This window comes from Anoplopoma fimbria, chromosome 15 (assembly GCF_027596085.1).
Source record: "Anoplopoma fimbria isolate UVic2021 breed Golden Eagle Sablefish chromosome 15, Afim_UVic_2022, whole genome shotgun sequence".
NCBI classification, from domain to species: domain Eukaryota; kingdom Metazoa; phylum Chordata; class Actinopteri; order Perciformes; family Anoplopomatidae; genus Anoplopoma; species Anoplopoma fimbria.
Genome location: NC_072463.1, coordinates 574692 through 589028, shown reverse-complemented (window position 1 = coordinate 589028; position 14337 = coordinate 574692). Strand labels below are relative to the sequence as shown.

At 44.3% G+C, this 14337-nt stretch overlaps 1 protein-coding gene across 1 annotated transcript in view; it reads right to left on the bottom strand.

The window, feature by feature from the left end:
* Positions 1-247: 247 nt before the first annotated feature.
* Positions 248-14337, bottom strand: part of LOC129103660 (scavenger receptor cysteine-rich type 1 protein M130-like) — a 14137-nt gene continuing 47 nt past the window's right edge. Inside the window, exons 2-7 of the mRNA XM_054614239.1 lie at positions 14017-14177; positions 11193-11498; positions 10815-11099; positions 1420-1749; positions 563-645; positions 248-463 (exon numbers count right to left, since the gene is read on the bottom strand). Coding sequence (XP_054470214.1) covers positions 359-463; positions 563-645; positions 1420-1749; positions 10815-11099; positions 11193-11498; positions 14017-14177 — 1270 coding nt within the window. The 3' untranslated portion in view covers positions 248-358. The remainder of the gene's footprint in view (positions 464-562; positions 646-1419; positions 1750-10814; positions 11100-11192; positions 11499-14016; positions 14178-14337) is intronic.

The window sequence follows — 14337 nt, the reverse complement described above, 5'->3', positions numbered from 1 at the left end:
CAGAATGTAGAAGATGTATGTCAATGTTAAACGTTGTTTCTACTTAATATATAACATTAACATTGTTCCTGGTAGTCTTTGCTTTCTAAGACGCCGGCTGCTTGGACTCTGGTAAACCTGCTCTCAAGTCTAGTTCTAAATGAACCTTTATATCAGGGAGGTGTTTCTAAAGACACGTCTTCAGCAGGAACCAATGGGCTTTGAGCTGAGAGCCAGGAAGTCAGAAGAGAGTAACAAAGACAGGCTCTAATAATGTAATATGATATTCTTCTTGTTTAAAGGGAACATGGTATAAGTGAGCTGATGGTGGCTGTGTGTTAGAAATCCATCTGGATGTGAGATGAGCTCCTTGGAGGAGCTACTCTGCTCCCTGAGCTCCTTCTTCTTCAGCTGCAGGAACACCCAGGTTAAACTCATCCAGCTCAATGTTCTCCCGTCTGCCCGGCTTCCTCCCCCTTCTGGCCTGGAGAGACATGACAGCACAGTCCTGTGTTCAGTTCACTAAACACAGATGAGAGCTTCATTCCAGTCGCTGGTCTAAACTACAGACGTGTGTCAGTACCTTACAGTAGAAGTAGAGGGCAACGTTCTCCAACAGCAGAATCAGCGGCAGGAGGACCGCTTTGATGATAAGAGGTGTTGGATCTGATCAAACACACGGACAGTCATCACATCACACAACATCATGAGTCCAACAGCTCCCATTGAAGCTGGAATCTACAACCACTGAGACTATTACTCTTCATGTTCACTTCATATTCACTGTTTGAACCATAGACGTTATGTAAGAAGTGGACGTATTCGTCCTGATATCACTCATTGGCCGTTGCCATCTTGTTTTTATCAACCAGTGAACAGGAAGTGACCATATATGGACTGAGGAGGAGTGACGTAGAGACGCCGTATACATCTCTGGTGTCGACCTGTCAGGGGTGGGGCTTAGTTTAGAATCAAATAAAGCATAGTGGCTATCATGAGCAGTAACAACCTAACTACTGTCTCAACGTTTGGTCACCAGGATAACCCTGGTTCTCTGAGTGAGATATCGGAGCACACCGCCCTTCTTGCTTCTGATTGGTAGATAGTTAGCGGCTAAGTGGTTTAATGAGCGATGTGGTGGATGTGGAGCTTCTGTGATTGGTGGAGTCAGAAGGTGCTTCTCATAGTGAAACGCCTCCCTCAGTTCTCAGAGAACCAGAGTTATCCTGGTAACCAAACATGCTCTGTCCTACAGTTTATTCTTTCATGTTGCCGTTTATAGACTTGGTTCAGGTTTGGTTACTATATGACATTTGTAACACAATGACACAGTGTCATTCCAGAAACAACAACATGCATGGACTCTGTGGTCAGCTGATCATTTTCAGTCAGATTGGACCAATCATCTTCTCCTAACCTGCATGTAAACAGTCAGCTTACCTGGGACAGTGAGAGAGAGCAGACGGCTCTCAGAGGAGAAGTTATGAGAGAAAACATAGAGGTGATAAACACAGCTGTAGCTTCCTTGGTGGGCGGGCTCTGCAGCAGGAAACAGGAAGTGGGCAGAGTGATTGACAGCTGGCTGGGTGTAGTTGTGTGCTGAGTTGGAGGAGGTGAAGGTGAGCTGGAAGGAGCCTCCTGGGTACTGTGGCTGGATGGAGCAGCAGATGGTGAAGGTGGAGCCCCTCAGCACCTGAGCCCCCTGCTGCTGGGCCTCGGAGACCCCGTCAGTGGAGCAGGACACAGAGATGTTTGGTTGAAGGAGCAGGTCTGTAAACACAGAGAGAAGATGAAAGTTCACATTCATAAATGTTGAATCTGTGTTTACTGTTCTGTTAATGTTTGTCTTTTGTCTAGTACTAGAGTTCTGCAGGAATGATGTATGTTTGTAGTCCAACAATCCACAAACATCTGATTGGATTATTTCTGTTTCTGATTTGTATTATTCTACATTCACCAGAGGGGTATTTAATGATTTTATATCATAGAACAAATCGTTCAAATGTCTTCAGCTTGAGTTAAACACAGACCTGATTTCAGACATCTGACCAAAAAACATCTGAAAACACATTAACTATGTGATGAGGGACAGAAAGTGTAAAAATGACTCATTCCTGTTGTACTGTATAATAGTAATACTAATAGTAATAATAATAAAAATAATAATAATAATAATAACAACAACATATTCCATCATTGTTCATCATCTATGACAGAGATGATGTCATAGATGATGTCACTGATGGGCTTACCTGAGCAGGTGAGATCCAGGATGAAGGAAGAGGAATCTGATGTTGAACACTCCTTCAGAGTAGATCCAGAATGAACACAGTTATAGTTGATCCACCACACAGATCTCTCTGAGGACTCCTCTCTCTCTCCTACAGAAACAGCAGAGCCACAGTCCAGATCTCTACAGGCAACAGATGCTGCCTTCAGGGTCCAGTCATAGCCATATACTGGTTTCCAGTCTCCTTCATGTTTCACCTCCAGTGTTCCTGCACAGCGACTGTCTCCTCCCACCAACCTGACAGGTTCTGAACAGAGAGTCGTCAGTAAAAGAACAAAGTGAGTTTCAGTAGAACAGAAATGAACCAGATCAAAGCTGCAGCTCCTCTTCTACCTGAGCAGGTGAGTCCAACAGCTTTGCCAGGTGAGCAGGTGTTTCTATCTGAGCCTGAGCTTCTACAGTCCAGGAGAGCAGACTCATGGCCTCCACACTGGAACTCTTTGGTCCACATTGGAGCCTCCACTTCTCCATAGAGCGCCCCCTGGAGGACTGAAGGAGCCCCACAGCCAAGCTCCCTACAGACCACCTCTGCATCCTGCTGGTCAAAGTCATCTTCACACACTGAGGACCACCTCTGGTTGGACTTCACCTCCAGTCTACCTGAGCACAGACTAGTCCCATTCACCATCCTGACAGAGTCTGTAGAGATGATAGAAGATGAGAGAGAGAGAAAAATCACCAGACACTAAATAACATTCTGTCTTATTTTTCTTAGAAGATCTGTGACTCAGAACATGAATCTGTTGGACTGTCTGGACTCTCTCCTTAAGGAGTGTCCCAGGGTGAAGGACGGTGTGGAGATACTGATGAGCCTCCGGCTGAGCTGAGCTGCTCAAAGTTGTGTCCAGTAGGTCATTGGTGCCTGTTATGTTGGAAACCAAAGAACCTGCTGGTGGAAACCAGTGAATAAGAAAGCTGTCAAGCTGGAGGAGTCCTTTCAGGCTGGTTGTTGGTTGTTCCAGAGGACTCCTGATCAGCAGACATGAAGGTCTCATATATAAAGATATCTCGGTCCTTTCAGCACCTGATTTACTGAGACAGCAGCTCAACAGACAAGTCTGCTGCCACTCTAGCTGGTGCATGTTTGTGTCAACCTGAGTACATTACTGTCATAGATGATGTCACTGATGGGCTTACCTGAACAGGTGAGATCCAGGATGGAGGAAGAAGGGGATATTAAACACCCCCTCAGAGTAGATCCAGACTGAACACAGTCAGAGTCGATCCTCCACACAGATCTGGTTGAGGACTCTCTCAGTTCTACAGAAACAGCAGAGCCACAGTCCAGATCTCTACAGACAACAGATGCTGCCTTCAGGGTCCAGTCAGAGTATTCTACTGGTCTCCAGTCTCCTTGTTTCACCTCCAGTGTTCCTGCACAGCGACTGTCTCCTCCCACCAACCTGACAGACTCTGAACAGAAACCAGAGAGTCGTCAGTAAAGAAATTAATTTAATTAAGGACAAACTCAACCTTGACTGCTGATTCTGCTTCATTGAATCTTTATTTCTCTTTTCTTTTTCTATTTACCTGTTGATGTGTGATTTCCTTCAGCCTGGAGTCCTGGAGAAATATGCACATATTTGTTGTTTTAAGAAAATGTAATAGAAATCAACAAATGAAGCTCTAGCTCAAGTTCAGACATCATATGTGACCCGTTTCATTCCAGCTTGGTAAGTACAAGAACATTCTTTTGGGGAAATATAAGGCTGTGTTTTATTTAGTTAACTTTTACTTTTGGGGGATTCATCTTGCTGCTGCTCAGGGCCGACGCCCCTCGATAACAAATGTCCCCGTAGAGTCCAAGAGCCAAAGACTCTGTCAAGACTTTATCATCACATATCATATGTTAATAATAAACATTTATCTTTTCCTCATTTGAATGGTCTCCTCTGATTGAAATGAAGCTCTAGCTCAAGTTCAGACAGAAGACGTGGTTAGCCTATCATCTTGCTGCTGTCTCTTTTAAATATGACTGTCTCTAGACCGTCAGTACATTCATGCTGCTACGTGGCTCTCCATCGTCCCAGTTTACGTGTTTTCATTATGAACCGACGCAATTTGCAAACGTACACATTGCCTTTTTCCAGTCTCGTTTTTAGGAGCAAACTGACGTATAGTTCCTCAGCAGAGGAGAAACCTTCTTCTTCCTCTCGTTTCCTGCCTGAGGATCTCTCCGGTTACACCTGGTCACTGTGCAGGTAACAACCTGATCGGCAGCGTGCAGTCTCCGGACAAACCCAGCAAACCATCCATGCAGGAGACAGAGCCGAACATCTCAAAGCTTCTGCCTCACCAGCGGCCTCATTCATGTGTCTGTACTACAACGGGTGTCTGTGAGGCTGGTTTGAAGCAGGGATTTAGAGACACACACAGTCAGGATATATCTAAGCCCTCTGTTTCCTAAGGGTGTTAGTATATACAGCATTTAGCGTGCTGACTTCTCCTGCTAAACCTTCATGCCCTCACAACCCTCATCACACGTCCTGTACCATCAGTGCAGCTCATGAAGTCCATAGACAGAATCAGCTGCCTCATTCAGCTGGTCATTGCTGACCTCATCTCAACAACAAGCATGCTCAGCTGGCAAATTCAGTTGTAATGGTACTACGTGTTGTTCACGTTCTTCTCTGCAGTCATGTCAGACCTGCCCCCCCGCCTGCTCCTCCACTAGTTGATTATCGTCACCTGCTCATCCTCCCCTGTCACCTGTTCCCCATTCACTCATTAGCTCCATAGTATATCTACCAGCCCACTTCCACTAGCTCTTTGCCAGATTGCCTTCGTGCCATGTGTCATAGCTTTCCAGCATTTAAATTCTACTAGTAAGTTTTCCTGATCCTGATCCTGATCCACCTTGTTTTTGACCCTGCCTGTGAACCTTGGATTCTTCATCAGCCTGACCCCTTTGTTCCTTGTTCGTCTGCCTGGATTTGTAAATCCTTGTATTTTGCCTCCTGAGTCGTGCTCTTGGGTTTCTGTGCCTTTGAACCGTGACAATAACAATCAATGAACATGAGTCAGAACTCGGCTGACTCTCACGTCCTGTACCATTAAACCCTCTACAGGCTCATTTATGTGAAACTTGCTTTTCATGGTAAAGAATGGATAACCTGTAAGGTTCTCATCCGTTCCTTAATGTAGCCGTCTCATCCTGTGGCATTCATGTACGTCACTAAAAGTATAGTTTGTTTTGGGACTTTAAACTCAAATACACTTTAGTCGTATTACGTTGTATGGTTTCATTTTCAATCAAGCGAAGGGAAACCTTAATGCAAAGGGCACGCTCATTTTGACATGTTCATTCATGGTAAATTGTTGATACTCCTGACCTCAAATTTCTGTCATGCTCATTGTTATGCTTCATCTTATCAGCTTATGCCATCTTCATCGATCATATGTGACCCGTTTCATTCCGGCTTGGTAAGTACAAGAACATTCTTTTGGGGAAATATAAGGCTGTGTTTATTTTTTAACTTTTACTTTTGGGGGATTCATCTTGCTGCTGCTCAGGGCCGACGCCCCTCGAGTCCAAAGACTCTGTCAAGACTTTATTATCACATTCATGGTCACATCCATCCATCTTCCGTAACCTGCTTATCCAGTTAAGGGTGCTGGAGCCGATCTCAGCTGTCAATGGGTGAAGGCAGGGTTCACCTGGACAGGTCTCCAGCCTGTCACAGGGCTGACATATAGAGACAGACAACCATTCACACTCACATCCACACCTACGGGCAATTTAGAGTCTTCAATGCATCTTTGGACTGTGGGAGGAAGCCGGAGAACCCGGAGAGAACCCACGCTGACACGGGGAGAACATGCAAACTCCACACAGAAGGTTGTCCAGCCCGTTGTCCAGTCACATATCATATGTTAATAATGAACATTTATCTTTTCCTCATTTGAATGGTCTCTCCATTTGCAATTTTCATCAAAAACTGACAGACAGACAGGCAGGCAGGCAGTCCTGCCAGGTGGAGCCCAGCAGTCTATGGAGGGTTTGAAGTTTCCAGAAACAAGCCCACCTCTCTGACCTTTATGATGTCATTGTCCTGAATAACTTAACAGTTTAGTCCAACGGAAAACCACAGAGGAAGAGATGATGTCATAGATGATGGGCTTACCTGAGCAGGTGAGATCCAGGATGAAGGGAAAGGAATCTGATCTTAAACACGCCCTCAGAGTAGATCCAGAATGAACACAGTAAGAGATGATCCACCACACAGATCTCTCTGAGGACTCCACTCTCTCTCCTACAGAAACAGCAGAGCCACAGTCCAGATCTCTACAGGCAACAGATGCTTCCTTCAGGGTCCAGTCATAGCCATATACTGGTCTCCAGTCTCCTTGATGTTTCACCTCCAGTGTTCCTGCACAGCGACTGTCTCCTCCCACCAACCTGACAGGTTCTGAACAGAAACCAGAGAGTCGTCAGTAAAAGAACAAAGTGAGTTTCAGTAGAACAGAAATGAACCAGATCAAAGCTGCAGCTCCTCTTCTACCTGAGCAGGTGAGTCCAACAGCTTTGCCAGGTGAGCAGGTGTTTCTATCTGAGCCTGAGCTTCTACAGTCCAGGAGAGCAGACTCATGGCCTCCACACTGGAACTCTTTGGTCCACATTGGAGCCTCCACTTCTCCATAGAGCGCCCCCTGGAGGACTGAAGGAGCCCCACAGCCAAGCTCCCTACAGACCACCTCTGCATCCTGCTGGTCAAAGTCATCTTCACACACTGAGGACCACCTCTGGTTGGACTTCACCTCCAGTCTACCTGAGCACAGACTAGTCCCATCCACCATCCTGACAGAGTCTGTAGAGATGATAGAAGATAAGAGAGAGAGAGAAAAATCACCAGACACTAAATAAAAAGATTCAGAGGTGCAATTAAAAAATACAATAAGTCAACATTAGTAAAACTAATAAGCAATATTATTAATAATACAAACATACCATATAAACATTTTAGTTCATAACACACAGTGCATTGGCTGAGGTTTTCATAAGTACATAAGTAGAATGGGTCACAATGGTAAAAAGGGGCTAAATCATCAAATGTATTACTTTACACAAAAACACTTTTACATGTCGGCTACTATTAACAACACTTTAACACGTTGAACAACAATCAGTAATAAATCACATTAAAGCTTTGGCGTGCTGATGCATGCTGGGTACTGTCCAGGTGTCAACCTCTGGTTCTGAGAGTGAAGTCACTGCTTCATGTGTTAAAGCTGCGTTCTCTCTCCTGTCCATCAGGGGGCGACTCCTCTGGTTGTATAGAAGTCTATGAGAAAATGACTCTACTTCTCTCTTGATTTATTCCCTCAGTAAACATTGTAAACATGAGTTTATGGTCTCAATCTCTAGTTTCAAGTCTTCTTCAATACAGCATGATGTTCATTTAGTAAATGATGCTCCATTTAGAGTCAAATTTAGAGTTTGGGCGGCTGTGGCACATGAGGTAGAGCGCTTGTCCCGTAACCACAAGGTTGGTGGTTCAAACCCCTCTACCGGCAACATGCCGAGGTGTCCTTGAGCAAGACACCTAACCCCAAGTTGCTCCCCGGGTGCTTCATAGCAGCCCACTGCTCCTCCGGGATGGGTTAAATGCAGAGAAAAAATTTCCCCATTGTGGGACTAATAAAGGATTGATTATTATTATAAACAGACCATAAAGCAGGGGATGCTTTAGGGCGGGGCTACACACTGATTGACAGGTCTCTATCATGTGTTCAGGTCTGGGAGTTGTCCATGTTTCGTCTCACAACTTTAACCCTTTCAGTGTGTTTTCACTTCATGAATGTTTATTGTAATATTCTGGTTGCCTTTAAATGGTTGTATTGAGCTCCACCCTTTCATGTCAGATCTGGTTTTAAAAAAATAAGATGTTGTCGTCCAGATATTCAATTTGAGGTTTCAAAAGTACAGAAACCAATGGATGACTCTGAATGACTACGTCCACTTCATATATACGTTCTATGGTATTGTCCAGTTGTTTCTAGGCATGTTGGGAGTCGCAGTCAATGCTCATTGTCAGTGACAAACTGGAGAAGTTTAGAGCCGTCCATGTGATCTACCAGCTAGCTAAGTTAGCTTAAAACACAAATATCAAAAGCTAAAAGATCCAAAACGTATTTAGTCAGACTGGGAGGAGGATTCTTTTTCTCTTAAAGTGTCCCTATTATGCTTTTCCACTTTTCCCCTCTTCTTTAGTGTGTTATATATATATTTGTACATGGAAAAGGTCTGTAGAGTGTAAAACCTGAAGTCCACGTCTAAAAGGAGTTACCCCCCCTCAGAAGCTTCTGAGCTCCTGAAACAGCTTCATTGAATTCTGTCCTTCACCTCCTTAACTTTATGAGGTCATAATGTAACTTTATGAGGTCATTATGTAACTTTATGAGGTAACAATGTAACTTTATGAGGTCATAATGTAACTTTATGAGGTCATTATGTAACTTTATGAGGTAACAATGTAACTTTATGAGGTCATAATGTAACTTTATTTACCTAAAAACCCCCCTGGCTAGTTTGGCCCTCAAACAACAGAAGAGAGAGGCGGAGATTTGTTTTTTGCGGCCTCATGTGGAGAAGACGCTTTGCTCTTCTGTGAGCGACTAAGGATGCCTCAGTGTTCTACTGAACGACTCAGAAGGTCTTTTGTTCCAGCAGCAGTTTGATTTTTTAATGAATGTTTTCAAAAAGACAGGTGAAGCTGATTGACAAGGAACAGTGACACTGTTTAATCAAAAGTCTGTTAAACTGTTTAAGATGTGTCTTTTAGATCTAGCATCTTTCTGATGTTATTCATGTCTCAAAAGGCATTTCATGGTGTTATTTATTCCGTGTGATGTGTTTGTCTGTTGTGTACTGTGGTAACTATGTCTATTGTTGTTTGTATGACTTGATCCAGTGGCAAATAAGTTTCCCCATCAGGGATTAATAACGCTTTCTTATCTTATCTTATCTGTGAGGGGAAATGTCCTTTGTTTGGACTTCTGAAGGCAGATGAAATGAAGATAAAGTGTCTACATTTCATTTTTAACACTTTGCCAGAGCAGCACAACCAAAACTTAATGTGTTCGCTGCATTTCAGAGAGAACAGCTTCAACAGTGTTTTTTACCGCTCTGGAAGACAGGGCTGAATTCTGTTTGTAAGGGGCGGGACATTTCTGACGCATGCCAAACGTTGACCAATCACAACAGAGCGGCTAGCTGGCCAATCAGAGCAGACTTTGCTTTCTGGAGGGAGGAGCTACAACAGAGCATTTCAGAGAGAGGGTGAGAAGAGGTGCTGCAGGACAGAATGATGAGAAGAACAAGGAGGATTATGGGCATTAACTCATGTAAACATGTTGTTACTGGAACTGGAGATAAAAATATGCACCCGGAAAATAGCATAATAGGGCCTGTTTAACTTAAATTAAAACGCTGTCTGTCTCATCTGCAACGTGAGCGTGGCCTCAGCACAGTAGGGACATTTGGAGCAGCATTACAAAACGGTGCAGAGAAGCTCCGAGACGGATTAGTGCTACTGGGTTCATCATGTTGTGCAGACATAGTGAACTTTCCTGGGCTTCCTTCATCATCATGTAGAATTCACCAGCTAGTGTTGTGGTGGAAGATGTAAACATGAAAGAAGGGAGGGATGTTGCCATGACGATTGTGAGTTCTGTATGGACCAGGACTCTACAGAGAATGCTGTTCTGTGCTCACTTGGAGGAGAAGGGCTTGGAACACAGAGACCTACTGCTGCACACGGATGTAAGATGGCTGAGCAGAGGCACCTTGTTGTCAGTGAGACTTTCTGAATCCATCATAACATGCAGAAAAAGCACCGCTAGAGGACTACCAGTGGCTTTTAGATCCAGTGTTTCTGACACATCTCCCTGAAATGTTTAGCAGACCTGATGTAGAGCTGCAGGATTATGATGAACACGTCATCAACAGGATCAGTGAAGAGAACACGTTTAAAAGATACAACTGCTGTCAAGTTGGCTTTAACAATGAGAACTTTCCTCACATGCAGGCAGAAGTGAAACATCAGGGCAAAGACATTCTGCAGCTTGACATCTATGAGGAGCAAGATCAGAGCATCAGAAGAGCTTCACTGAGAGCAGCATAGTATCAGTGCTCCACCTGGACAGCTTTGCTGCTGAGAATGAGATTCTCTCACTGCAGATCTACATTGAGATCAAATGAAGGGAAACACCTGGCATGAATGAAGAGTTATGGGACCAACTGATGGAACACAAGTATCCACTCCTCAGAAGATGTGCCTTGAACTGGATGAAGAAACATGTCTCCACTTCAGCTGTACCAGGTGCTGAGCCAGTAGAGTTCAACATGCAGAAAAGTCACGTTTGAAAGCAGACAAAGGGAATCTAACGGTTCACCTGATGAGGAAGTGACAGGTGAAGGCTCATGAAGGGATAGAGCCACCTCAGAGAGTGTTTATATACAGACTCACAGTATGTAGTTAGGGAGGGACTGGACCCAGACATAGGAATCAGATCGCCACATAGATGATGTCACTGATGGGCTTACCTGAGCAGGTGAGATCCAGGATGGAGGAAGAGGAACCTGATGTTGAACACTCCCTCAGAGCAGATCCAGAATGAACACAGTCAGAGTAGATCCTCCACACAGATCTCTGTGAGGACTCCTTTCTCTCTCCTACAGAAACAGCAGAGCCACAGTCCAGATCTCTACAGGCAACAGATGCTTCCTTCAGGGTCCAGTCAGAGCCATATACTGGTCTCCAGTCTCCTTGATGTTTCACCTCCAGTGTTCCTGCACAGCGACTGTCTCCTCCCACCAACCTGACAGGTTCTGAACAGAAACCAGAGAGTCGTCAGTAAAAGAACAAAGTGAGTTTCAGTAGAACAGAAATGAACCAGATCAAAGCTGCAGCTCCTCTTCTACCTGAGCAGGTGAGTCCAACAGCTTTGCCAGGTGAGCAGGTGTTTCTATCTGAGCCTGAGCTTCTACAGTCCAGGAGAGCAGACTCATGGCCTCCACACTGGAACTCTTTGGTCCACATTGGAGCCTCCACTTCTCCATAGAGCGCCCCCTGGAGGACTGAAGGAGCCCCACAGCCAAGCTCCCTACAGACCACCTCTGCATCCTGCTGGTCAAAGTCATCTTCACACACTGAGGACCACCTCTGGTTGGACTTCACCTCCAGTCTACCTGAGCACAGACTAGTCCCATCCACCATCCTGACAGAGTCTGTAGAGATGATAGAAGATGAGAGAGAGAGAAAAATCACCAGACACTAAATAAAAAGATTCAGAGGTGCAATTAATGAATACAATAAGTCAACATTAGTAAGAAATAATAACCAATATTATTAATAATACAAACATACCATATAAAAAAATTTGCTCATAACACAGTGTGACAGTTTCACTGAGATGTGGTCTTTTAATTGTCTTTTGTCAGGGTGCCAGCCAGGTTTCTCTCCTGGCATTTAAGATGCGTCAGTCACAGTTGCTTTTTATGTTAATAATTTTATCCTTTTCTCTTTTTATATACCCAAACAACCGTCACAAAGGCTGTACATCCAGTTTATATGTACACCCCACACACTGAATGACCCAATTTACCCCGAGCAAGAACACCAACACACCAGAGAATTTCACAATATTAATATATTTAAGGTTTACACACAAGAACCTTCAAAAATCCCACAGTCCCCAAAGCCCACACAGCAAAAACCCAATCAAACACTAAATTGCTCTCCAGGGTTTCTTTCTCCCTTCAGGTCAGGTAATGTGGTCACCCAAAATTATTTTACAGTCGAAATCCAAAATCCATTTCATTCCATAAATGCACTCCAAGCAACAAAAAATCCTCAAGCAAAACAAAAAATGGATGCACTCACTCAGTCAGTCTGATCCAGTCAGTCAGTCAGTCAGTCAGTCAGTCAGTCTGATCCAGTCAGTCAGTCAGTCAGTCAGTCAGTCAGTCAGTCTGATCCAGTGGATCTGGACTGATATGTCACTGTGTTCAGAGTACCGGAGGACTGTCGGTGGCGGAGGTTTACCAGGTTGAATTGCCGCATAAACTGTCAACGAATCGGTGCGTAGAGTCCAAAAAGGTGGATGTTTCCGGGGTGTAACCGGTGGTGAGATCTGGTATAAAATCCAGGTTGTCACAACACAGTGCATTGACTGAGGTTTTCATAAGTACATAAGTAGAATGGGTCACAATGGTAAAAAGGGGCTAAATCATCAAATGTATTACTTTACACAAAAACACTTTTACATGTCGGCTACTATTAACAACACTTTAACACGTTGAACAACAATCAGTAATAAATCACATTAAAGCTTTGGCGTGCTGATGCATGCTGGGTACTGTCCAGGTGTCAACCTCTGGTTCTGAGAGTGAAGTCACTGCTTCATGTGTTAAAGCTGCATTCTCTCTCCTGTCCACCAGGGGGCGACTCCTCTGGTTGTATAGAAGTCTATGAGAAAATGACTCTACTTCTCTCTTGATTTATTCCCTCAGTAAACATTGTAAACATGAGTTTATGGTCTCAATCTCTAGTTTCAAGTCTTCTTCAATACAGCATGATGTTCATTTAGTAAATGATGCTCCATTTAGAGTCAAATTTAGAGTTTGGGCGGCTGTGGCACATGAGGTAGAGCGCTTGTCCCGTAACCACAAGGTTGGTGGTTCAAACCCCTCTACCGGCAACATGCCGAGGTGTCCTTGAGCAAGACACCTAACCCCAAGTTGCTCCCCGGGTGCTTCATAGCAGCCCACTGCTCCTCTGGGATGGGTTAAATGCAGAGAAAAGAGTTTATGGTCTCAATCTCTAGTTTCAAGTCTTCTTCAATACAGCATGATGTTCATTTAGTAAATGATGCTCCATTTAGAGTCAAACAGACCATAAAGCAGGGGATGCTTTAGGGCGGGGCTACACACTGATTGACAGGTTGTCACCACAGCGTTGTCCGGTCTGAGAGTTGTCCATGTTTTGGTCTCACAACTTTAACCCTTTCAGAGTGTTTTCACTGAATGAAAGTTCATTTTAACACTTTGGTTGTCTGAACATGGGTTTACTGAGCTCCTCCCTCTCATGTGACTTCTGGTTGCAAAAAAACAAGATGGCTGAGTCCAAAAACCTGAATTTGAGGTTTCAAAACTGTCGTCCAGAAACCAATGGATGAAGTCACAGTGACTATGTCCACTTCTTATTGTAAAGGCGGAAGCCACCACTGAGGCAAAGAGTCAAAAGCACGACTCAAGACCAGGGGTCTCATTTACAACCGCTGAGTCGGCACAAAACGGGGCCTGAAAGAGGGGGGCGCCACTTCCCACGCAGAAGTTGTGATCTATAAAAACATAGTTGAAGGAGAATGTGCACACCTGTTCAGACTGTAGAGATGAATGTGAGTGGTATCATTACAGCTATTATGAGGCCTCTTACACATTTCATTTCTCTTCATATCACACGTTACTGTTCACTCATATATTCTCTTTATCATAAACATCAGACCAGCAGTGTTACTTGTGCTTGTGAGCCATAACTATAAGCACATTTCAATGTTAAAGCTATAAACAGAGTCAATGAAATGAAAGCAGACAAAGGGAATCTAACGGTTCACCTGATGAGGAAGTGACAGGTGAAGGTTCATGAAGGGATAGAGCCACCTCAGAGTGTTTGTATACAGACTCACAGTATGTAGTTAGGGAGGGACTGGACCCAGACATAGGAATTAGTCACTGATGGGCTTACCTGAGCAGGTGAGATCCAGGATGAAGGAAGAGGAACCTGATGTTGAACACTCCCTCAGAGTAGATCCAGAATGAACACAGCTAGAGTACAACCTCCACACAGATCTCTGTGAGGACTCCACTCTCAGTTCTACAGAAACAGCAGAGCCACAGTCCAGATCTCTACAGAACACAGATGCTGCCTTCAGGGTCCAGTCAGAGTATTCTACTGGTCTCCAGTCTCCTTGATGTTTCACCTCCAGTGTTCCTGCACAGCGACTGGCTCCTCCCACCAACCTGACAGACTCTGAACAGAAACAAGAGAGTCGTCAGTAAAGAAATT